This window comes from Pygoscelis adeliae, unplaced genomic scaffold (genome assembly GCF_000699105.1).
Source record: "Pygoscelis adeliae isolate BGI_AS28 unplaced genomic scaffold, ASM69910v1 Scaffold22, whole genome shotgun sequence".
NCBI classification, from domain to species: domain Eukaryota; kingdom Metazoa; phylum Chordata; class Aves; order Sphenisciformes; family Spheniscidae; genus Pygoscelis; species Pygoscelis adeliae.
In genome coordinates, this window is record NW_008824350.1 from 2,743,461 (window position 1) to 2,770,369 (window position 26,909).

The 26,909-nt window shown below is 40.0% G+C and overlaps 1 protein-coding gene across 1 annotated transcript in view; it reads left to right on the forward strand.

Moving 5' to 3' along the window:
* The window catches only part of SPTBN5 (spectrin, beta, non-erythrocytic 5), a 97,194-nt gene that overhangs the window by 28,774 nt on the left and 41,511 nt on the right, over nt 1-26,909 (forward strand). The window contains 9 exon segments of the mRNA XM_009319218.1: nt 709-825; nt 1,438-1,601; nt 3,258-3,390; nt 4,221-4,366; nt 5,103-5,217; nt 7,222-7,332; nt 8,535-8,714; nt 12,718-12,921; nt 14,300-14,449. Of these exon segments, the coding sequence (XP_009317493.1) occupies nt 709-825; nt 1,438-1,601; nt 3,258-3,390; nt 4,221-4,366; nt 5,103-5,217; nt 7,222-7,332; nt 8,535-8,714; nt 12,718-12,921; nt 14,300-14,449 (1,320 nt within the window).

Here is a 26,909-nt window from a genome sequence, read left to right on the forward strand (position 1 = left end):
TAGGACTTTTGGCCCTATTATTTTCAACAGGATACTGGACCTTTATGTTTAGCCTGTTTAAAAAAAATTGCATGCAAATATTTATCTTGATAATCCAAATTTTCTATCATCAGTGGGTCATGCAGGACTGCAGTTATTCAGATAACACATGCAGTTTTGTAGACATAAACAGCATTTGCACAGAGTTCACAGGCTCACCTAAAATATGTTCCCTAGAGAATTTAGTCATCTGGCTCTTATTTCCTCCATCTATAAAAAGCTGTCCATACTATAGCCTTTATGAAGCCTGATTTTTATAGGTGATTTGAACTTCCAAGGAAGGGGAAGGAGAAATATCACACTGATATTATACAGTTAGCCCCTGCCCTTAGTGAATAAGGTAAAGGAAGAGTCAAGTAAGGATAGTGATGTGAAGAAAGAAAAGTGAGAGAACTTGAAACTTACTGCCAGAGCTTTGATGCCTGGAGAAGACCTTAGTTATCCTGCACTGAAGCCTTCCATCTGTGGCCCCCTTCATCCTCGTATGATTTGACAGAACAGTGTGGAGTAGTAGTTCTTGGGATTAAATGTTCTTTATTTGTTATTTAATAAAACATTACAGTAAATCTTACAGTGTGCCCTTCTTTTAGAATTTATTAGGTAAAAAAAATGACATGAGTATTTTGAAAGTTGAGGTAGAAACTAATTTGCTTTCTCTTTAACTGATAGTTTTTAATGAATACTTCAGACCTGGAGGCTTGGATAGCAGAAAAACATCCACTTGTGACAAGCAAGGACTATGGTAAGGATGAAGATGGAACACTGAAACTCCTCAAGAAACATAAGGTATATCTCTGTTTAAATTCTGTATGCTGGCCTGATCTTCTGGTCTGTCTATGGTTGTAAAATTGTCTATCTCATTGGTACTTAAGTGTCCAGCCATCTACAAGATATTCCACATTGTTGTATGTCTACATGTGAATGGGCTGATAAAAGAGATAAATGCAGCTCACTAATATGGTTGGGAAAAAAGTAGTTTGGGGGAAAAGGAGAATGGTGAATATTCTCATCTTATTCTTCTGAGGCCAAAACTGACTATGATCTGATACCTGCTTTTCAGTCTTAACAGATGCATGCAGAAGCCTTATTTTTTTTTTCCTAGAATCAAAGATACAGCTAGAGTATTATTCCAGGAATACTTTTCTCTGCCTAATAATGCATCAGGAATTTCTAATTATCTTTATTCACCTAATTTGTTTGAATTTATGTACACTTTTTTTTCCAAAAAATGTTGCTAGAAAATGATTTAAAATTGATCAAGTCTTGGAAACGTCACATGCTTCCAGAAAGTTTTTCTCCTTTTTTAATGTCTCAATGACTACACCATAGGCTGGTGCAAAAGTTCAAACAGTGGATATCTTGGACAACTGGCTCTCAATCCACTCTTTTCTCTGCCAGGCACTGGAGCATGAGATTGCCATTTACCAAAATTTGATGAAAGAACTGAGTGAAAGTGCCCAAACTCTTCCTCTTGTGGGATCAATCCAGTATGTTGAGGTTGATGGACCAAAGGAACAAGTTCATTCAAGACTCCAGGAGCTGCAGGAACTAGCAGCAGCAAGGTATAAACTAGAACTGCCCCTTGGATCCTAGGTTTGATTCAAAGCCCACTGAAGTCAATAAAGGATAATTTAATCCTAATTCCAGTTACCTCACTAGAATTTAGATCATATCCATTATCTCCTCTTTTTTCAATTGTATTTAGGAAATTGCTTGTTTCTATATTAGAATTCTGTGCACCTATGAGCTTTTCATTATTGCTAAGCAAGAACTCTACATTTTATTCAGGGGGTTTTGCTACATATTAAGGATTTGAAGCCCCCAAATTTCCTCTTTACCTTTCATCATCCTCCTGTAAAGTGACTTGAGATGCTGGATTCTGACTTGCCTTTGAGGTATTTGGAATCTGCTATCAAAAGGAAAAAAATGTTTTTAAAAGGTTTTCTTGATGTTGCTTGAAAATGACTTAATTCATTACATAGCAGAAGGGAGACAATTACAGTTACACTTATCTTTATGCCCAGTGGCTGTGCTAGTATAGGAAGGATTTTATTCTTGAATGAGTCATTTACTTTTCATTTCACTTCCTTTCTGTTATTGTTACAGTAAGATGTTTACAACAGGACAGTTTGTTTGTACACAGGGTTTTTAAACACTTATGGTTTCTTGTCAGGAAGGAACAACTGTCTGAACAGTTTAGGTTTTTCCTCCACAAAAATCTCACTCAGAAAAGGAATGGGGCTCTGCAAGCAGAGTAACAAATAAATGAGTCTGAATACTAGAATAATTAAGCCTAGAGGAAATGCTGATATTTTACCTTTTGTTTTTATTCTTGTTTACAATTTAAAAAGTAAAAGCATCAATAGAAAATCCTGTGAATGAAAAGTTCAGAACAAGAAATACTCAATCTAGAAATATCGAAACACTTGTGTGTGTTGAACACAGAAATGTTTTGTGTTCATTCATGCTTAATGTTAACCTGGGCCTCATGATGCCTTATTGGTGCTCTGGTTTGTACCTCTGATCTGCATTCTTCTTGGCGGGCTGGACTCTCTCAGCAGGCTACATCTCTTGTGATGAGCATTTGTGATTCAAACAGGGAAGCCAGGTTCATCTTCCCTGGAATATTTGCAAAATGGCCAGGCAGTGTTAGCAGATGGAAAATTGGTGTTTTGTTTACTGTGGAAGGCTTGTAACATGTCAGGCTGTATTATAAGGTACTCTAGACGATCACAAATATGCAGCAGGTTGCAGCAATTTTGCTGAACAGGCAATATGAACAGAACTGCATAAAGTGGCTTTCATAGCACTTGTCTTCCTGGTGCACCATCCTCAGTTAGAAAAATTTCATTCTCATTTTCATAAGTACTATAATTATGTTTAGAAAGACAGATCAGGACAGAGCTGGAAAAAAATTAAGGGTATTCTCATGGGAAGGAAAAAAACAAAAACCAAAAAACAAAAAACAAAACCAGGGAGAGAGCTCAGCTAGGCACAGTGCTTTTCTGGGAAGCTCAGCCAATAAGTCTGACCTGGCTGACAGCTGTCATCCTACAAACGTAGTTTCCAATCTTGAGCAACAAAGTCAGCTCTTTCATTAAAGAGAATGAGTCTTGATGGTGAGAGGTTTTGGGGATTAATAGGAAGAAAGTTATTGATTGCCCTCTTCTTATATTCCCTTGGTCTAATTGTATTTTCTTTTCTCCTTCCCCCAACAGAGGGAAGAAGCTGGATGAGACTCTTGTCTTGCATGAGTTTCTACGAGAATATGAAGATCTGCAAGACTGGATCACTCAGCAGAAACAAACAGCCAGCTCTGAAGACTATGGAAATGATTATGAACATGTCTTGGTGAGTTTTTGAGTAACAGATCGAAAATCAACCAAACTGTATGTAGCAAGACTGTGAAAAGATTCTAAGGTTGTCCTTGAAAACTTATAAGACAGAGTAAGAAATAAGTATAAATAACTGGGAGATGGGAAGAGAAAAGGGTGAAGGGCGAGTGGGAAGGATTGACTCGTTATGACAGGCAGGCAGCATTGCCTAACACTTAACATCCTGTTACCATGGGGGCTGAGCTGCGTGAAACAACTGCATGCTAAAATATCTATGCCTTCAGAGAGCAACTCCTTTCTATTTTTAATAACCAGATATTTCAGTGTGGTGTCCATGAAGGATTTTTCTCGTCACAAATGCTGATATACAGACATCTACAGCTATACCTTTTCACATGGCACAGAAACTAATTTAATGTCAGCCCGTCCAAAATCAATAGCCATTCAGAATCCTCATTTTTATAATTTACTTCAAAATATCTTGTGGCCTAAATCTTAAAATTGGACTACATTGTTCAGTTATAGTAATGAATACATATTTACATTCATGAAGTGAAAACATATCATTTAATAATTGAAATTCATTGTACATTGAATGTTTGTTTCTATCCCGGTAATAACGTTTCTGCCTCCCATCTGCATCACAAACCTCATGTTTTGCTAATAGTCTGTAGCTCCTCATGGTCTTTGGAGGTAAAATCTGGTCATTCTCTGCAGTTTCTCCATCTCCAAATATGATCAGCTTATTACGTGTCTTTTGGCTGTGCTCTGATAACTGAGCAGGTATGTTCGGGAAAAGGGAGCCCTCAAAATGCCTTTTTGTTATTGTTGTTTTTCCTTCAAAAGCAACTTTGTGCCAGATATGACACATTCCGACACCAGTTGGAAGCAGCTGGGAAAAGAGTTGTGGCTTGCCAGCAGCTGGCAGACAACTTGCTGAACTGTGGGCATTCTGAGTCCCGGGAAATTCGGCAGAAGCAGAAAGAGCTAAGGTAGGAGACTTGTGTTAGCTCTATAATGCTTTGTCCTTCCAATTCACTCTCGAGGAGGAGGAAGTGAGAAGGAATTAGAAAAGGATAAGGCATGTCCTCCCAATTCTTTAACTGCAAAATACGTGGTTTGCTCACTGATACAGAGCTCCTGCCATGTCTCATTTAAAAATAGACTACTATAATGCAGACATTATCTGCTTGCTGATTTGGCTTCTTGTAAATTGCACCAGAGGTGCTTTACAAGTATGGGATGAGTGAACTTCCTTTGTCCTTTGAAACAGGATCACCTAACTGAAAGGCTAGGAGTTTAGTTGCTTCTTTATTGCTTCTGATTTTCAAGTTTGAATCCCATGACTGCTCTGCAGAACAATGTTAAGTTGTTCTGAGATTCTTATGTCTGGCATCGGTCCAAACTGGCCCAAAAGAGAAGCATGAAGGAATAGTAGGATCTGACTCAGTCCTCCAAGTCCTGCATATAAAACCTGAAAAGCATACTGGAGAGGGGCACCCTTATGTAGGACCATCTATTTAAGTGCCTGGAGCAGACAGGAGGACATGGACAGAGTAGGGTGAGAGACATGCTGCCCCTCAGAGTATCACTCCAACAGAATTTAATGGCAGGAGTGAGAAACAAAGTAAGAGGACATCTTGTTTTCATTCTTTCTTCAGGCTGTTAATTTCCTTTACTCCTAGTTTGAATGTTTTACATGGTTCTTTTCCCCATTCTCCCTTGTAGGAACTCCTGGGAGGAGCTATTGGAAATTACCAGATTACGAGGTGGGCGGCTGAGAGATGCTGAGGCAATTCACAAGTGTTACCAAGATCTGACAGATGCTCTGGCACATATTGAGGTAAAAAATAACGGGGAAGTCTTGTATAATGAGAACTTCATTTCAGCTTAATTTGTGGAGTATTCGTATGATTCTCAGTGTGTTTACTGCTGACTTCTAAAAAAATCTCAGTAAGAAACCTGTGTGATTACTCAAAGTGTTAAAAAAAAAAAAAATCCTGGGTAATCCTTAGATGCCTGACTGGTCACCTTATGAGAACCATTGGTGAAACTAGGTGCAGCTAGAGTTGCTGATCTGTGGGATAAGCTGAGAAGACGAGGGCTTGAATTAAGTTGTCTCACTGTGCAATGCATATAGTAATGTTGTTTGCAGTCATCAGGCCTGACTAAGAATCTGTTTACTGCCCCACTGTGGTGGTTCTTTGTACACCATTGTAGCTTTATGTGCTGAAGAAAGAACTGTCTTGTGAAAAAGGCATTTGTCTGGATTATAGTGGCCATTAGCCTGGAAGGTTGTCAGGCAATCATGTGACCTGATGCAAAAAGCTGGGCCAAAAATCTTTTCCTCTCATTTCAGTGCCCAGTAGTGGCAATAATTTCAAACAGTCCCAGTGTGAAAACTGGGGGGAGAAGTACCAATGAAAATCTTCAAGCTTCTGTTTTATCTGAGCATCCTGAAGAATTTCATAGAGAAACCACATCCTTGCTGTAATGAGAGGTGTGGTTTCCCTAACGCAGATGTGTACAGGAGGCAGCGATCCAACAAAGCTTCCACTGTTTGCAAGGCAACAGGGCTTTGTTAGGTTACATGTGGTAGATTTTCTACTTGCTTGTGCTGGCAGAGGCTGCCTTATTCAACTATGTTATTCCTGTTTTCTTTCCTTGTTGTGAATGGAAAATCAAACGTCATAATATTTCACTGTATACCAGCTGGGGTTTTCAGAACCTGGTGCATATTTAACTTCAATTATGAAGTAGTTAATTCTGTGGCAGTGACAAGTGATAGTTCAGAGACCAGCTGAGCTGGTTGGTTTATCCCCATGCCAAGTTTGGCCCAGGCAACCAATAAACACTTTTACATTGCATCTTGTTAATAAGCTTCACTACTAAGTGGGAGAGCAATTCAGTCATCTAGCCCATCCCTTCCTGTGTACCCTGGTCAGATGTCTACCAGGGAAAGCCATTTCTCAAAGGAACACTGTACTAGAAGATCTTGCTTAAGTCACCAACTCCAGTGCCATCATGTCATAGGCAACTACAACATGCATGTCCTTCCACAGCGCCTCACCAAGATGTATTGTTGGTACCCCAAACCAGCCTGTGAATTTGTTACAGAAATGCACTTCTCCAATGGTTAAGAATGTTCTTCTAATTTTCACCTAAATTGACCTGGAGCAAGTTTCTAATCATTTTATTCTAGCAACAGTGTTGTCCTCCAGCTGAAATGCCTTTTCTTTTTGCTTGCTGTGTTCCCAGTGCATGTCTGTGTAGCAACTAAATCCCCTCAGAACCTTTGTTGAGCTAAATAAATGTTTGTCTCTTTCTATGCGATGTTTTCTCAGTTTCTCTCATCTTTACAGTAATCTTTCTTTGCATATATGCCATTTTTAACTCATCTTTCCTAAGCATGTGTAACTAAACTTTTATCTAAAGGAGGTTCACAGATAGACCACCTGTATCCCAAAAAATGGCCTGAAACTGTTGGTTGTTAACGCTACTTCAAGAATTCACTGTATGTCACTGCAGTAGCTATTCAAGGTTGATTCCCAACTCAAAGCCTGTAAGACATTCTCCTGTATTTTCTGATCAAGGAAAGACTTGAACCTTCATCTCTCACAGTCCAGTTGGGTAGCTTAATCACTAAGATACTTACAAGTGTGTTACTAGGACAGATGTACTAGGACAGATTTTTCCAGCTTCCTTTTACCTATCATAGTTGAGTAACCCAGGATGTCCTTAACTGTGCAGTATGAGTTGCACTACACAAAATGATTAAGGTAGGCTTGTAGTGTGTTTTGCTCGAAAGTAGAAAGTAACAAAGCTTTCTCTGATTTCTTCCTTCTAGGAGAAATCCAAAAGTATTCCAGATGATGTTGCTAAGGACACGAGAGGTGTGCAAACCCAGCTCCGGAACCACGTGGCCCTGGAGCATGAACTCTCTGGGAATGAGCAGCAGGTAATGAAAGTCATTTGTGGTCTTTAATGTGTAGCCAAAATTCAAGTTTCCAAGACAGTCATAGTAATAATTTGGTATTGTGAACGAAATTATTACAGGGTCTCTGTGAAAGCCTGGAAATCTCTAAGGATCTTCCTTAGTTGTTTGCTTTTTTAATATGTTCAAAGTTTGATGGCAATGATAAAGTAGGTCATTTAAAACCTTACAAATAAGGGACATATTATAATGAGCACTGACTATTGAAGTGATTCACAGGGATATTTCTGATCACTGTTTGAAATGTATGATTATGCCAGGCTTTATGATGTGTTTACCACCTTCTTCAAAGTGTTCCAGGTGATTACAAGGAAAAATCCAGAATCTGTTCTAAGTGCAGAGAAACTGAATATTCATTGAACACAAAATGCATTGATTAACTATAGAGAATTATAGAAGGAAGGATGGGGCAGCAGTCTGGAATTTTCAAGAAGTTTAGAGGGGTAGGAATTGGACTGTGAGAAAGAAGGATAGGGCTCATTATACAAACTTGTGAAAAGTTTCAGCTGATGAGAACAGCTGTTGTTTAGAAAGCTTCCTTTTATATAGATTTGCTTAGCTTCAACTAGACCAATAAAACTAGTATGAGTTTTCTTTTCATCCCTTTGTTTAATAAATGTAATGGTATAGTTAACACAGCATGTGTTATATTGAGATTACTGAAGTAGTTATCCCAGTATCACTTATCAGTGGCCTCGTATCTTGGCCTTGTGGCAGATAACACTAGAATTGATCCCACCAGCTGCTTGTTACTTTTAAAGGTGAAAAAGCATGAGGTATGCATGAAGAGAATGTAGTCACAGTTAATATATATGGTCACTGGGAAAACAAGGTATGGTTAGCTATTATTTGCATTACTCATGTAATAAATGGTATATGCCTGTAATATGGTAATATATGTAATTGTATATAATGTAATATGGTATATATGCCTGCCTATTTGAAAAAACACCGTTGTGATGAGCCTTAGCAAACACTGGATGTCACTGTTACTCCGTAGAACTGAAATTAGGGAAACTTTGGTATGAGAAAAGTTAGGTCAGAAAATGTTGCTTGAATTGTAGTTTTATGTACAATTAACATAGCTGTTATCATAACTTTTCTGATATTAGCTAGATCTCTATGACTCTCTCTTTCCTACCCTCTTCTTTCATCCCTGCGTATAGCTGCAGGAGCTGATCCACTCTGCAGATCACGTGCTGACCCATTGCTCAAAGAAGCAGGTGGAAGATCTGAAAGCAAAGCAGCAGGCAATAGTGACCAGCTGGAAGGCCCTGAAGTCTAAAGTGGAACTGCGCAAGAAACTTCTGGAACAAGCGTACAAGCTTTACCAGTTTCAGGCACATGTAAGCACTTCTGCCTTCTGTCCATTGGTACACAGGGGAAAGCTGCCTTCAATGTGTGTGAATCATAAGCGTACTTCCAAGCTGCAAAGGTTGATGTAAAAGGCTGCAGGTGCTGTGCTATTAATCAAGTATTTAAGTGCTTGTAGCTATTTAGAAAGGTGTTAGAGGATAAGGATCTTTTACCTTCTGTAGGAAGGGAAGCTTGTATCCAGCTGTGTATGGGATAGTTGATAGTTGTCAGAAATGGTCATCAGTTCGCAGGAGGAGCAGTAGTCTTTTCAAACACTGGAATTCCCACTGAGTAAGAGTGATAAAAATAGATGTTAGACTCCCATTTATAATGGCTAAAAGTTTGTTCTCTCTCTCTCAGGGCATGCAATAACCCTCAGTTAACTTACTTCATGGAATGTGTCAAATACAACTCACTGGTCTCTGCAGTAATCTCTCAAGTTGCTTAAATGCAGTGACATGCATATATCAGCATAATATCATCATCTGCAATGCACAGTATTTTTCTCTCCAAAGAACTTAGTAGGTCACTGAGCTACGATTTGCCACAGAATACTTTGCAAATGTCAGTAGTCTCAGTGAACGCACTTGAGCTACACCACTGCAAATTAGTAGATTATTGCTGCAAGTACTGCATTAGCAGGTACTAAAACAGCAAGGGTGCCCCCCTCTTATCATGGAGGAAGTTGCTAATGTAGATTTCTAGAATACCTTTACATTCTTTGTATTCTTGAACTGTTCCAAGTGTAACTTCAGTGTCAATGAAAGATACCTCTGGTAGTTCACATTCTGTTTCCATGTTTGCTGGGAAGCAGAGAATTACGAGGGTATGCTTACCTGGAAAAAACCTTCCCATAAGTCTGTCTTAAGGTTGTGAGCTGGGATCAAGACCACGATAGAGTGTTCATGATGCTTTTGTGTTAGCATGAGAGGCTTCTGCATGTTAGGATAATCCATTTTAAGTCTCTTAAAAGTGTTCAAACCAACATTACCGGTCATATTTAATCCAAAAATATATTGTACAGTTACAGATAAAGGATGTTTATGGCTCTTTGGTTTTTTGAGGGTTTGGTTGGTTTGTTTTTTAACTGTTAAGAATCCATTATCTTGTGCAGAACTGTTGATGGGGAAATAAAATGAATTAGAATTTGACTTAAGCCACTTAGAGTGGCTCTAGTGATGTAGGTGAAAGGTTCATTTGTCCGCTGTCTTTCTGAGAGTGATCTAGGGATGATAGTAAGAACAAGGCAAACTTCTTCTAGTATTTATTCTTCTAACATACATTAGATTCTGGAAGTGTTCAGGCTGGGGGGATCTTCATCAGGAGATGGATCTTGATGGATCCATCCATCCATTTATCCATTAAAACATAGTCAGCCAGAGTTCACTTTGTTATTGATTTGTTTCATAACTTATGTCATAAATTTAGTTATTGACTTCACATAGAAAATGTCCTATTGGTAGAGGTGCTTCTTTTTATTGCTGGAACCATACAAAATACCTTTGGTTTGAATTTTGTCTGAAATCTGTGATGCATCCTTTGATCTGAATGGCAAATCTATAACCCATTTCTCACTCTGGCAGTGTGCCCTTTCATCTGCATTGGTAAATTTACAAGCAATGAACACCTTAAAAATATATAAATCTGTCAGTACTTAACAGAGGGCTATGCAGTCATTAAGCTGCTTTCCTAACATCATAAAACAAAATGAAAAAAACAGGTGACTGTATTCTCAGTGACATGCCTAGATGGGATTATGCCTTAGGCATCTCCCTGTCTCTTTGATGTCAGTCTGCTGGCAAGAAGTATTCCTGATCCTCTGAATTTTCACCTCCTTTCCTGACAATAATTCCGGAAGAAGCGAAGAGCTGGTTCCACAAATTCAGTAAGCTCATCTTTCTGCCCAGACGGGACAAGGCAGGGTTATACAGCCATGTCTAACAAGCATAAGAATCTCAGTAGCTCTAGGGTTCTTCTGCTTTGCTGCAGAACATTCCCTGAATTGCTGAGTGCAAAGAGGCAACTTTACTCCTTTCCTCTTTCAGCTGTGCCAAGAGGTCCACAAACTTAATGTTAGTCACAGCTGTTCAGTGTACTTTTTACATTAGTATTATTCATACGCAGTCCATGGGGCTTTCTCATTATGAAGTTGTACACAGATTAAGAAGTGAAACAAAAACAAATCAGCCTTTCCATGAAATGAGAATTCTGCACAATCATCTAGTATATCTCCTTGCATCCCATCGAGTACGATTTTAGTCTGATTAAATAGCAGAGCTGGCCCTAACTGACGACACACAGTAACAGCAGAGGGGTCCAAATCTTCCAGGAAACTCTGTCAAGGAAGAGGAATTTAGACATAGACTCAAAGTATTTCTGAATGGTTTGAGGTTCTTGTTCTGAAGTTTGTGCTAGGATCTGCATGGTCTCAGTCAGGCTCTGCTTAGGAGTTTCCTGCAGACTGATGCCTAGTCTATCCTTGAATGTTGCTGGCAGTGGCAGTCCAATAGCCTCTTATTGGCTCTTGACTTATTCCATTGCATTAAATATCCCGAGATTTATGGATTTTTTGCTAATGCTTAGCTTAAAATCTCAGGGAGTCTTAGACATTTGCAGTGCCAAGTGCAATGTCAGTGTCTACAGTGACATCCAGCTGTGTGTGAATTAGTTCTGCAAATCAAAATGATGCCAACACGTGTGCACTACGTGGGCCCCTTTAAAAGGACCACAGTCCTTTTGAAGAGTCATTTAGTAGCTGTGTTCACTGGCTTTAAGAAAAGAATATCTTGGCTTTAAAGCCTAAAGTCTTAGCACCCCAAATTGGCCATTTTAAACTTTGTGGTGCTTTTCTGAAAATATTTTTTCCTGGCAGAAAAGCCAGCAACCATTCACAAGAGAAAATTTTTAGTTCTCTGCAGTAAAAGAGCATTTTTCTTCAGCACTTACTATACATAACAGTCTTTTAAAACACACTTAAAAACTAAAAGACCATTTACTACCTCAGAATTGAATCAACTAATCCAAACACAATTAAACTGTAACAAAACTTAATTAATCATCCTATATAATCCCCAGTACAGTCCCTTGCAGTCCTATTTTTTAGCAACTGACACATAAGAGCACAACACCTATTACAGATTCAAATGAGATGCCTAAAGTAAGTGGACTGCTGAAGGTGCAGAATCAAGTGCAGAGCAAGACACACAGAAAATGTCAAATTATTTTTACTTGCACAAGTTTCTTCAGTCACAATCAGAAAATAATTCTGAGATTTGTTTAAGAATTTTCTTGCTCCTAATTGCCTCAGCTAAATGCTTCAGACATTTTAAGATATTGTAAATATGTTTATCAGTTCATCAGATTTTGAAAGTAAACTAGCATTACATCCTTGTTCCTTCCAGAATTGTGTTTCTGTGCCAATCTCAGTCATATAGTTCCACAAACCAGGAGCTGAAGCTGCATACCTGATATGCTTAAGCATTTTTTTCTGACCTGTGATTTGCCTTTTTTCCAACTCCACTAGAGTGAGCTCATCTGTTTTTCACCCGAAAATTCTCACTCTCGTTTTAGAATATGTGTACAACTTAAGTTTCAAATAAACTTGTATTAGCCAAAGCTAAGTCACAGAAAAATAGGGTGATATTGTTTTATCCTCTGTGAAGGATAAAACACCAGAAAACACTTAAGGAATGATGGACTAAAGGGCAATAAATGATATCATGTTGTCATTGATGTCATATGACACAGTTTGATTATGATTGTGATATTACAAAACATGTATGGTTTAACACAATATGTAGAAAGTCCTGCAGTCATGTTATCCACCCTTGTTAAAATTCATAGAAGTACTCTAAGCCCTAATTAAATATTTTCTTTCTCTGCGATTTTATTACCTGCTATTCACTTAGGGTTGAACAGCCAGCCTATGATTTTCCTGTCTGATAACCCAAGCTTGAGCTCTAACTTCAACTTTGACATTTTCTTGGGTTCCAGGTGTGGGACTATTTCTCATGGACAGCAGAAATAATAAGGGAAATGAGAGCCAAGGAGACTATTCGGGACATATCTACTAGCAGCCTGAGACTTACCCAGCATCAACAGCTACTGGCAGAGATTGAAGCACGAGAAGAGAAGTATAATCATGTTGTACAGCTAGGACAGTCACTCTTGCAAGATGAGGAAATAGGATCAAAAGAGGTAATTGAAACTCATTTGAGTTCGGTCACACACATTCAGCTACTCAACACCAGTGTAACTATCATTCTATACCATATCGCACTGAAGCATACAAATGTGTGTATACATTCACACATATCCATATGCATGACCTACATTTGCTTCAGTGTGTTACCTAGCTTGGGCACAAAAACATCTGTTCCATTTCCTACCTCAGCAGTAGATGAGTGCTAGCATCTCCTGAGGGCCCACTGCAGCAAAGCTGGGCTTATTCGAGAAGTTCACTATGTTCTGAGCAATGGCGATAATTCTACCCACTTCTCACACTGGGTTTTCACACAAATACTATGCTTCACATTACAGTGCTATATCCATACCAGACCAGGCTGGACAAAAACCTGTCAACCAAAGAATGAAAACACTCCAACGTATGAGAGAGTTTAAAGATTAATTTAAACATTTTCTATAGTAATGAATTATGCTAGTATATTTAACTCCCCGGAAACAAAAGGTGGAAATCAAAATGTCAGTTTAAAGACAAATAGCTTCTAAGATTCTCACAGCATTATTTCTTTTCCAGTACCTACTAGTTTACTTCTCCCCTGACAATTCATTACCGTGTCTCTTTAATATCTTCAGAAAACTGCAGAGTTCGTGCAAATTACTCTCTCATCTGACCAAGCTATTTCCTGAAAATTTGTTGAATATTGCAATGTATTACTGTAGTAACTAGAAATCTTCCTGAATGTAAAGTCCTTTGCCTGTAGAAAAATGTAGGAGAAAATCATTTATAGAAGGCCTGTGGATATACAGAGTTTGGAAGCTGAAATTACATGAAGTCTAACATTGAGGCATGCATTCACTGATTAGGAGAATATGCTATGTTGACAACTTATTTAAGTATCTGTCCTATCCCAATTTGAAGTGCTATAATTGCACCGTTATGACTAAAGATAAGGGAGAATTAGGATTTGATTCTAGAAGGTACACTTGAGAAACAGTTACCTACCTTTGCTCTTGGCTTGGACTGCTATATATGCTGTAAGAAGCGCTCCTCCATTCCTCAAGTGAGGCACCTCTGATTATCCCTCTGCCCAAATATAAGTGCTAGAAATGGTTTTACCTTTTTCTGTTTTATAATTTTGTTGCAATTTAAGGGGCTTATCCACCACTCCACTTAATCTTTTCTCCTCCTGCCTTACCCTGGCCCATGGGGTGTAAAGACCAACATGAGTTTGGACGCTTTTAAGATTCAGCTGGACAGGGTGCGGGGCCATCTTGTCTAGACCGTGCTTTTGCCAAAGAAGGTTGGACCAGATGATCCTTGAGGTCGCTTCCCACCTGGTATTCTATGATTCTATGATTCTATGATGAGTTTTTCATTGGAAATTGTGTTCAGATTCAGCAGAAGCTACAGGCTCTGTTGGAGGAGAAGGAAAATGTATACAATGAATGGAAACAGAAGAAGGAGTGGCTGGAGAAAATACACCAAGAACAAATGTTCTACAAGGATTGGGATCACTTGGACATGCTCCTGAATTCACAGGAGGTATGTGAATTAGAAATAAGCAGTTAAACTCTTCAAGTATTTGAACTCTTCCAAACTAAAAGGGGCACTACTGTTCACCTACAACTTAAAATCCTTGGGTCTGTGTATAGACAGTACACTCTTTTTATTGTTATTATTTGCATTGTGGTATCACTTGGAGACCGTAGAAGTGCACAAGACCCCCCCTTTCTTATGGGCCTTAGGTGCGGAACCAGAAACAAAAAGATGATCCTTGCCTGAAAGATAATTCATTGCAAAGAAACATAAGAGCTAACAGATGAGAATCACAACAGAAGAGGGAGACAACAGTCCAGTATTAGTCAGCTTCACAAACAGATCGCAGCATACCAACTGCTTAGCTACTGGCAAATTGTTTTGTAGGCTTCAGAGACAAAGGAAATTGTAAAGAGGGTTTGAGGGAGGACCAGGAGATTACTTTGCAAGTGTTGCTGGAAACCTCACCCTAGGCTGAGGGTTAGTGCTGGGGAAATGCAACTAATGGAAAATGAATGTTGGCAGTGTGAGTTAATCCAGGAAAAGGAATTGACTTCTCAGTTCTGCAAGGGACTTTATAGCAGTGTGGAGAGCAACTATGAAAGAATTTGATTGTAAGGAATATTAGTTTCTGTTTAATGCAGTAGAGAAAGATGAGCTAGTGAAAAAAGGCCTCATGAAAAGAGAGAGCTGATGTAGTTAATGCAAAGAGACGGAAGGATGTTCTTATTATCATCATTTTGCAGCTCTTGAAATAGATTTTTTTCATCAATATTAAATTATATTTTGTCTTTCTTGTGCTTCCTGGATTCATGGAACTATTTACAAAGGTTCCAGCTTCAGGCCTGACATGTGCTATTACAAAACTTAGTGCAGAATTCAGAAGCCTTTTCCAGTCACTCTGTGCAAATTCATGGATTGATAGATTGTTGTAACTGTGCTGAGACTTGGCATACAAACCACATCGATGGGTTGAACATTGCCAAACAGAAGGGTTGAAGCAAAGCTGAAGGAGGCTGTACCTCTGGATCATTTCTTATTAAGGAAAAATAATTCTTAATTCTCCAAGACCACTAGCAGCATAATATAATGGCTCTCAGTTTGTGTCGAGATCTGTTGTCCACCAGTGCTTTGCCACTGGCACTAAATCTTTTGGAAAACTGATCCTGAACTGTGCCATGCAGTGATACTTAACCCTTTGGGACACATGGGCTTGGAGCCTTCTGCTACTCATTCCTTGAAGGAAATGCATATCTTCATAATTCCTTACAATTGGCACCCTTGGCAAGTATGGCCTGCATACTGAGTTTGTGCCAAAACATGAAACCAAGTGAGTTTCACCTAGGTTCATGTTTCTGGAGTAAAATATTACATAGTTCTGCCTGTTAAAAATTTTTATTTGTTGCTTAATTAGCAAACGGCACAATTTGCATTATATCTGTCTCAAGTCCCTACCCAGCAGTGATACATCCTTGCTAAGCTCCTGCGTGGGGAGCATCGTCAGGGAAAATTTAAACTCTGTAGAATTTTGGCCACTGTATTCTTTCTCTTTTCATGAAATGGAGATCAGCCAACATGCAGAGGCACTGTGACTATGGCATCTGCTTTGCTCCATATACCTCAGAGGTAAATACATACAAAGTTACTGTGGGTTAGTGTTTCTTCTTGCCCCTCAGTCATGAGTCCTGGCTGCAAAAGACTGTATTACTCTTACATGAAAGGGGTTGCACCTGGCAATTTCAGTATGCCTCCAGCACATTCTGTACAGGTAAACTGTACTTCACATTACTGCTTTATTCAGATGAATTTACCATTGCCATATGCTGTGAGGTAGACTGCCACAAAAGGGATGGGTGTTCATGATAGAATGGGTAAATTCTCTTGGTAGGATCAACCACAGTGCCTGCCTCTACCACAAGTTTCTTCAGCCAAGGCAAAGCCTGAGAATGAAGGCTGTGACCTTGAGGACCATGAAGGGCAGTTCTGTTACCAGAATCTTTGTCTTGTAGTATTTTCTCTATGAACTTCTAAGGAGCCTGGTACTCAGTTGTTCTTACTGTAAGTGTTCAGAAGGTGGAACAGTGAAGTGTTCTTGACAGACACTTGTCTGTCCCTCCCAGCACCCCCTCACACAGATGGTATTTTATGGTCAGGTAGAATGACATGAAAATAAACAGAGGGGTGTAATGACAAGCTGCTCTCGTCCATGTAGGTATAGAGAATGAGGGAGCCACAGTCATCATATGCTTTTATGTTACTTCCACCACCCTGTGCATCTGATTTTTTTTCTTTTTTTAAAAGAGCACTCAATTTGAAAAGAACACTCTAGCTATGGAAAGAGGATTCATAAATATTTTTTTCTCATTTTTGCTTATATTTAATCCTCAGAAGATTACAACTGATTGAAGAACTTGCTTTTGTGAGAGGTCTGTGCATGTAAAGAATTGCAGTTGCGTGCTCACAGAGTTACTGTTATAAAATGGAAAAGTAGGTCACCATGGTATGACCATATAGACAAATGTCTCTGATATTGTAGTCAATGACCAAGTATCTACCTGCAATCTACCAGGGAAATTACAGAACACCATGGATTTCTGAATTGGGTTATCTGTGTATCACAGTCAGCCATATGTCTCCTCCTTCACTGACAGTCCCTACCATCACTGAGCTACCACAATGCCTGGAAGAGGCTGTTACGGATTAGTGCTCAAATTTAATCCAGGGAACATGTAAGTGCTGTTAGGTGGGAAGAAGAGAGACTGAATTTGTCCACATACAAGGATGCAAACAAACAGATCCTCAATGAGCTGTGAGCATTCAGGATGAGTTTCAAATCTCACTACTCTGGATGCACCGATCAGGCCGATACTGTGAACAGCTTTCCTTTCAGGAATTACTAGCTTTCCTCCACCATGATGACTCACTCCTGCGTTGTCCATTCTTGTCATCCTGGTTTTAACCCACAGCTGACACTGAGCAAAACTACCATGAAGAAAAGGCAGCTGCCCAGGAACATCAGCCTGCCTCAGAGCTAAAGAGTATTGGTGACAGCACCTCTCATCTGTACTTCACGAATTCTACCGCTACCTGCTCATTTTAAACCACATTTTGCTGTATTTAAGTCAGTTTCACTGATTTAATACCTGGCAATGTTGGCAATCATCTCAGTGTCCAGATCAGTGTCAGTCCACAGTGAGTATAAATACAGAGTGATGCAGGTTTAGACTATTATGCTGCTGAGAAGACAGAGAATACATGTATTTAAATACAAAATAAGCTGTATCTTTGAAGAATTTATGGGTTGAAATCAATAAAGAAAGCAAATCGTTGCAAGAAGAGGCTCATTTGCTGCTGTTCATGGAAGAACAGGAAGGAATTTACCTTCTACTGGATTCTAGTCCTTCCTTAATATGCGGTGCATCAGCCTGGCCCTGAATAGAAAAGGCAACATTGTATTGATTCCTCTACAGCTGGAATTCCTGTATTCCCAGAATATCCTCCATTGCTTTTGTTCTCTCATCTCTACGTGTGACCGTTCTTCAAAAGGGTTATTCCTGCGCTGCAGGACTCCCATCTAAATGAGGGAGAAATAGCAAGAACCGCAAAGCTGTCCTTTGCAGCTGCCACCATCTGCCTTGTGGATCAGTATATACAATTTGACAGTGAACTGAGGTTCCTTAGTCACTATTTGTATTTTACTTCTCTGCATTTGAAGAACAATTGGAAGAGGAATCTGTCCCTTTTGGATGGAGCTCTATTACTACTATATGGAGTTAAAATGTGGCTGCATAGAGATGCAGACTCTGCTCCCTAGGGAGACAGACAGGACGGTAGGAAAGCAGTCCTTTCAAACATGTTTTCAAAAAGTATTCAGCCAAGGCACCAATTGAAGACTCCCAAACCACTTTCCCAATGGGAATATTGTCATTTGCTGCTTTCAGAAAGGACAAAAGCAAACACACATTCAAAAAAGATTCCTATCAGGCAAACAAATATAAACAATCTCTCCACCCCTTGTGTTTCTTCTGGCTTTTGTGTTTGAGGCAAAGCTGAGTCACATGCATTTCACTTTGCACGTCTGCAAAATATGTGTGTAAGAAAGCAGCTTCTGTCGTTCCATAAGTTTTGGATCCTGTTTTCCCAGTACTTCATATGCCTTAGACCACATCTCTCCCCCAGCAGCAAGGAACGGGGGAAGGAAGAAGGCAACAGAGAAGTGTTTTAAACTAAGAACTACTACTGAGAACTGCTCTCTCATTCGCTGTCTGTGCCAGTGTGACAGGTTTGACTTTATGCCAGCATCTTATATTACATCCAAGTTACTTAAACCTTCGAAGGATTTCTGCAGAATTTAGCCTAGGACTGTTCTATGCTAAAGAAAATAGAGCACATGTGGAGAAAATGAGGCACACAACTATCTTTTTAATTTCTTTTTTTTTTAATTATGAATTCAGTTGTGCTATTGCATGGAACTGTTGTAGGAAACTCTCCTAAGACCTGCGAACTGAGATCTTGCCATTCTGATTGCAGACAAGCAACAGCTGAACGAAGAAAAAAAATCATTTTTGCTTTGAGCAGAAGCAGCGTCCAGTACGCTCTGCTCCATTCTAACCTTTTCACGGCAGCAGATGCATTGCTTAGGTTAGCTGCTTTCCTTTTTTTCACAGATGAAATAACAGCGAGTTCGCAGGCTGTCTCTGGCAGGCGTTTTTGGCTCCTTCCTACTCTGTCTGCAGTCTCACTGTCAGAACATTCAGGGAGCAGGGCCTCATGCTCCGTAATTTATCTTTCTGCCCATCCAACTCTCATATCACTTTGCAGACGTGACAGGCGGTGGTCGCAGTATTAGAAGAGCTGTGCGTTTTTATTTTGAATGTGGATTTTTTTAGTCTATAATTTTTTTCCTGGAGAATGTTTATTCATCTCTCATTCCTTTGCTTCAGAGGAAGAATGGAAATTTCCAGTGCCAAAGGAAAAAGGATTAGGAGTTGGTTTTAAAAACAGGGGGAAAGGCAAGCTTCTGTGGCTTTGATTTTTGCATCGTTTAGGACTAAGCTTCAGAATGTCATGCAGGGACCATCGCTGCAAACTTTCATCTGCAACCTATGTCTCCACTGTGGAAGTGATGCTGTCTTCCAGCAGAATGACCCCACCTCCTCCTTTTGAATCTGCTGTGCGGGATAGGCCTTTTCAAAAGATGCCAGCATCAGCATGGCATCCTCCCACTGGTCAATCAGTTGCAGAGCTCGCTCCAGGAAATGCCAGCTCACCACCAAGCAGTGTGTCTTCTGGAGCTTACTGTTCGAGGCTAGATGTCGTCCTGGCATACACAGACCGGAGGAAAGGTTTTGGGAGCGCTAGTCACTGCGTCAATCCTTCTGATGAGACATCCAGGTGTTCCAGTCCTCCCAGGGACCCTCAGGGCCATGGATGTGGGCCTTCCGGCACTCAGTCAACATCTGCATCTTACAAGCAATATTCGGAAAGACAAAAAAGTGTTCATCATATTTCTCCTGAAAAAAACGATCCCTTGAAGCTTGCTGTATCTTTGCCCTCTGATGTCCTTTCCTGCAAAGCTCCACCAAGCTGGACATCACGCCTAGACGTTGATCTGTCTGCTATTCCAGCTGTTTCTACACTCCACAGCAAAAATCTGCGTGCATCCCTGGAACCTTGTGATTCTCTCCCATCCCAACAAGGCTGTAGCCAATGCAATGTCCAAATGCCAGACCTCCATGCTTCAATGAAGCTTTACATTTCAACTTGCAGCTTGACGATAAAGCCTTTTCGAGCAGATTCCCATGGAAGCAGTCATGCTCATTCAAGTCTCCTCATGCCACAACTAGAGAAGGTGCCTGAAACTCCAGCTGGTCTTCCAACAGGATCCCAGAAACCAAAACAAGGCTTCCCTTCAGGTGGATCTCCAGCCCTTCAAATCACAAGATTTCATGTGACTTCCTCTAAGTGTCCTGGCCTTCCCCAGCAGACTGTCTCCAGAGATATATGGCTGTCCCCAGCTGTGCTGACCCGAAGAGAAAATTCAGCTAGTGGGAATGAGGTCACGAGCAAGGATTTAAATCCAGAGCTATTTGTCTTTCAGAACCACCCTTCATCTAGGCCAGAGTTTAGGAAGACTCCATGTGACGGTCTAACACCTGCTCACCACAAGGTTTCCAAAATCACCCTGATACTTGCCACCCCTTGGACTGCTATGCCTATCCAGGTGGTAAGAGAATTTAGACGAAGCCCAAGTCCAACAATCTTTATCAAAACACATGATTCAAATACAGCTGGTCCACCCTTTCACCCTGTGGAGATTGGGGCTGGCCTCTCTCTATCAGTGAATCCAGTTTGCTGCTCAGGATTGCTTTCTAGCCATTGGGCAAGAACTGGTTTGAGACCTTCCCAGGAAACATGCACTCTAAAAAGTGTATGCCCCAACAACCTTTTGACAAACATACCAGCTCACTCCACGTCTTCAACTCACAGGGACACGGAGGGTGCATGGTGTCCATCTATCGCTGTCAACATTGCATCCTTTGGATCTGGGAGGAGAGTGGTGAAGATTTCCATTCCATTCTAGGAACATTTGCGAACAGAAGTTTTAAGTTGTGTTAATCAAGCCATGTGGACTTCTTTTTGTATGCTTCCTGCCATGTTCCCACTCCCTAGAGATGACTTATGGGACAATCAGAAAGCTACTTGTGTTCTGCTGTCACTGAGGCTGCAGCTACAGCTTGATCCAACCTAAATGAAGCTGAGCACTGATCTGATCGAGCACTTAACAAGTGTTTCATTTTAACCATTAGAGTACTATTGTCAACATTACATGCTCAATGCTATGCATGTGCTTACAGATTTTGCATAATTGGGCCATATTGCTCAGCACTTTGAAGGTTCAAGACTTCAGGGCCAAGAACTGGTTTTCTTCTCTGCTAGTTGATCTGGGACCTGGGACAAATCCTCAGTGTAGTTTTTCCTAGATTTTTCTGTTTCACTGTTTTCATTTTCTTATTTGTCAGATTATGCTATGTTTCTAAATGGCTAATTCCCGGTTTTGCAACTTTTAAAAGTAATACTTGTTTCCAAACCCACAGTATTTAAGCGTGTAGGAAGAAATCACTTTTTTTCCCCCTTAGAAAAAGAGAGGTACCACCCTTTCCTGAGGGAAATGAAGGGAATTTAGTCTCCACAGCATCTCAGATTTTTATATCCCAGCAAAGTTTCTAGCAGTGAAACTGTGGGGAGTTTAAGAGGAATTTAGTCTGCCTTCAGGCAAATGTTTCAAGTAAATATTTTAGTGATGATGTAGTATGGGCATAGGATTTTGGTCTTAACACCTACTACTTACAGGATAGGGGTCGAATTTTGAGGAAGAAGGGGATAGGTGGGAGGAGGGATTGTAGCAGTTATGGGAAAACAAACACTAACTTCTCTCTGTGTTTTCCCCATATACATTTCCAATATCAGATAATTATATTCTTATGCCAATGAGACAGCATACAGTGGGAGGGGAGAAGGAAATTTTAAATACATTTAACATTAGAATTTCGTATCTAGATTGTGAGGTCAGAGGCCAATAATATAGTGATATCAGTATGATGGAAAAGGTGTATGTATTTTTTTTATAAACAACTTCAGTGTGGTTTATTCCATTTATGGTTATAGCATGATATTTTGTTATAACTTTTACTGAAATGAAGCATAGTACAACATATTTGTGAACCATATATAATCATGGTATTAAGCACATTTATTTACTTTGCTGAAACAAATTTAATTTTTTTTTATTTCCTTTTTGTATTTACTTTTATCAGAAGTAAGTAAAATCAAACATTGTTGTTATCTATCTGGGCAGAGAGTTTGGACTTGATTACATGCTTTAAGTGAAGGCATTTAAAACTGGGAGTAATTCTGGCTTTTAGTACATGCTTAGAGCTGAAAGATTTTCAGTGGAGTTCCAGCAATCTCAGCAGCAAGCCCCCAGGGCAGGCAGCGGGGGGCAAAATCTGTGGACCTTGTTATACTGTGAAGAGAAGAAGCAGGAGAAGGGAGTGGATTTGCACAAATACTTAAAATAATTTTTCTTCTAGAGAAATAAAAATGACACTTCTTGGAAGACAAATTTCTTTTGGGGCTGTGTCAGTTTCCAGTGTGTATAAATGTGAAGTTGTGGCATCCAGAGAGCATACTTATACTAATGACTAAAATGTTTCATTCAGTGTTTCTCCAAAAGCTAGAGCTGGCCTCTGCTGTCACATAAGTGTGTATATAGTACTATTTTATTTAAAATGAACATTTTTTTTTAAATGTATTTTGCATTTAGTGCTGCATTAACTTGTATGTAAGAGGTCTTATGACAGTGTGGCTAAATCTATGCAATGAGTTCAGAAATAGTGAAAAACACCAGTTAGGTAGGGTTAAAATCTCTGTTTCTGTGCTTTGCATTGTTAATAACTTGGCTATTTGTTACATGCTCCGTTTCAAATCTCAAAAAGGGCCAAGTCCATTTTGTGGTTTTAAGCGTCTTTGCAAGTCTTCACTTAAAAATGAGTCCATTATATAGCGAGTGATCAAGTCTTTGGTGCTTTTTGTGGCTGAGCATTAAATTCTTGATGATGGGCCATGATTCATAACAGAAACAAACTACAAAAAGAAATTTTATACCTGCTGTGTGCTGTGGGGAACCCTGGTGGGCTACCTGAGGAGAGCTATGCAGTGTTTCATATTGAAATCAACACGTCTCATTCAAAGCAGGAGTTGGGGGACCTGTCTAAAAATATGCCAAAAAGTGATGTAATTGGCCACAGGCCAGCATTGTGGTGTGGGAGTCAGTTTCCATTCTGCTTTCAGATTGGTATAACAAATGCTTAAATGAAAAAAATATTGCCATTCCGATTCTAACAATTGCTGTCATAAGATTTCTGTTTAAAAGATGAATGGAAAGTTTTTACCTCACCAGCTCTCCAAGTAGCACTGTTAGTGCTACTGGGGCTACTTTCTTCTAAGCATATTGCCATCGCCTCTCCTATAATGTACGCAGACAGTTTTCTTTTGCACCCATTTTCTTTTTGTGCACCAGTTTTCTTTCTCAGTATTAAAACCTGGGTTCCCAAGAGGATTTGCACGGGCTTCTATTTGGAGGACCTGGTCCAAAGCTTTCAAAAGTCAGGAGGACTTTTTCCCACTGCTGTAAGAGCTGAAGAAACAGGGCTTTGAATGCTCAGTGTTACTTGTGTGTAGTGATTTTCAGTGGGAGCAAGGCACTGAGCACTCCAGTGGCAGCTGCATATGACTCACCATCCTACACCCCTGCTCTCAGATGTCTCTGTTCTCTTTTTACAAAGAAAGTGATGATCTTTACCAGTAGATGTCCCTCGCCTTTTTCTTCCACCACAGATACATGAGCAGGAAAACTAATGGCTGACCATTTCTTCAAGTATCACAGAGTTTGCAGTTTCACTGCTAACAGTTACTAAATAAAGGTCCTGGAATGATACGTGGAAAACTATGGGAATTTTCTGTTTCCTCATGTAAATCTTTTTTGACCAAAAATGGTAAATAATCCACAAAATATGACAGAGAAGCTACAATGCTTTTAAAGCAGCATTTAATACACCAAAATAGAGGTACAGCATGTGGCTGTATGTTTGTATACCCTGAACAGGAGTGAGTTAGATTCAGCCAATAACTTTTTATTTCAGTGTTATTAACAGCAGTGTAAATATGGATGGTAATCATAAGTGGTTTAACAAAGCATTACAGTAGACAGGCCTGGAGCCCACACATGTGGAGATCTTCCTCCACAAGAGCAAACCAAATCAAAAAACACTCTAAAAAAAAAATCTGACATAATTTCATACACTTGATGAGTAGGATAGATCAAAGTATTAAGGCTTGAATGACAGAATATCTGCCTTCTGGTGGGGGTTATGTTTCATTTAACATACAGAGGCATACCAGAGGGGTTAATGTATTGCTTTAGGCATCCTGGTGATTTATGGGCCAGACTTACTAAAAATTAGGCCTGTTGTACAGTGGCCTTCCCCCTCTTCTTGACAGTGATTACTGTGTTGGGATTTATTCACCTCTCTTCTGATACTCGGTGTGGATTAGTATAGAGCAGTTTGAACATCTGGTCTGGGCATGATATTCTTCTGTGCGTTTTTCTGTATATGCAAAATATTCCTCTCATTAACTCCCAAAAAATGAACCAGAAAGTCAGGCCAAGTCTGGCTGTCAGTCCTCTTAGCCACAGCTGCCAAGGAGGGCTGAGTGGCGGCAGCAGTAACAAGGTCCATCAACCAGCTGGAGATCAAGGCGACAAAGCAAGGTAAGGACTGAAATCTGGGGTCTGTCCAGGAGGACCAGGGCAGGGCTCAGGCCTCCCCTCAATGCGGCTCAGGCAGGGCTGGGGCCAGGGCTGAGCCTCAGAGGGACCCCCAGGTGGGAGCAGGGGGGCCGTCCAGGGGACGGTCAGGGCCGCCTGAGCCTGTTGGTGCACTCAGACCCTGACAAGTAGGTGTGGATTCCCCTGCACATAACACATGCCTGGGAAACCTCTCCTTCAGAAGATGCCCTGGTTAAACAGTCATCCAACACTTCTGTCCAGACAATCATTACTGGTTTTCTAAAGTAGCTGCCGAAGAATATCTTTTCTCTCCTACAAAAAATATCCTGTCAGACCACTATAGAACTGTAATGTTTTGCAAAGCAAGAGATCTCTCTAGATGTTATTTTTCCTGTGCACATCTATGGTTTTAAGGCACAGATTTAACTATGTTCTTTACCAGCCCTCTTCTGAAACTATTAGCAGTTGTGTTGTTTCACTGATTCTGTTCTGTTTCTTTCCTGCCTCTTAATTCTTTCACACTGTATCACTGATCTCAAATTCTTCTTCCATCTCTGCTAGTTGCACTTTGTCAAGGTAGAATTACTGGTTGGAATTTCTCATCCTTATCCAAATACTCACGATTCCATGAGTTCACACAATGGATTATACAGTGCTATGTCCCAACTGATAAATGCAGTCCCTCATAGCAGCCTGAACTGCAAAAGTCTGTCCAGTCATATTCACTCCACTGTGAACCTTGTCCACAGGTAATTTTTGCTCATGTCCCGTGAGAGCCTCTGATTAGGGTTTTTGTCCTGCTGTTGTTTTGTCATTGAATAAGGGAAGAAACTGTGGGCAATTAAATCCACTGGAAAAGAATAAATTCCTACTGGCCTGCAGAAAAGCTTTTTTTTTTCTTGATAATAGATAAGTACATTGTTTATTCTTTTGCATTTGACAAAACTGAATGTAACAAAGCATGGGGGAAGTAATTGGGCAGCCAGCTTTCTTAACACCAGAAAAGAGTGAAGAAACACTGTGGTGCCTTAGAGACGTATGTAGATTAGTTAGAAAAGGTCCTCACAGTGTTAAAAGCTAATAGTGCAGAGGTCAGTTTCCTTAAAACTGCATTTGTTATTTTAGACTAAGGTCTTTCTGCATCAAAGACTGACAGGACAGACAGTAAATAAAATTAATGCAGGCAAGTTGGAAAGATGGCCTGAAAAAAAACCCAGATGTAATGCACTTGGTACAGGTGCAAGCGATGACATTTTTCAGGAATAATCAGCTGCATAAATACAGGATGGGGACAAGCTGGCCTAATAGCAGTTCTTCTGAAAAGTTTCTGGAAGCTTATAGTAGATTGCAAGGTGAACTTGAGTTCATGGTATTGTGTAAAAGGTAAGCACCATACACAGATACATGCAGAAGATTACAGCTTGGAAAGCACATATAAGCTCTCCGCTGTCTTAACTGCCTTCACTCTGGCAGCCTTATTGCTTATTGCCACTTATTGCATCAACTAATAGGAACCCTTTTTCAAAGTAAGTGGAAATGGTGAAAACCCAGAGGAGAGCAATAAGAATAGTCAGAGTCAAGAAGACACAGCCTTTGTGGAATGATTGATCAGATCAGGGTCGTTTTAGCCTAGAGAAGATAGAAATCCCAGTATGCAAAAGGCCTACAAACATGTACAAGGCTGAAACAAATGTAAAAGGAATTATCTCCTTTCTGTGATGAAGAGGGCACTATGTAATGAGGTGAAGTGTTAGCAATGCATTTTCAGGCTAGGTATTTGCAAAAACTTGCTAACTGTAAAGGTAATGAAGCACTGGAATTAATTGCCCAGGGGGGCTGCAAAGTCTCTGTTATTGGAAGTCTTCTAAGAAGGAATCACACAGACATGTCAGACACGACAGTGTTGATCTTCCTTTGGATTGCAAGGATGGCTTAGACCTCTGGAATTCATTGCCAGCCTTGTGACTTAGTGATTGCGATAAGCAGTGATAGGTCGTTTTCCTTAGCTGGACCTGTTAATGCTTCTCTTTCTTGCTCAAGACCACGGAGCTCTACTATTTGATGTCCAATTTCAGTTGCCTTCTGTTCCTTTTTTTGCCTCTCAAGTGTACTCTC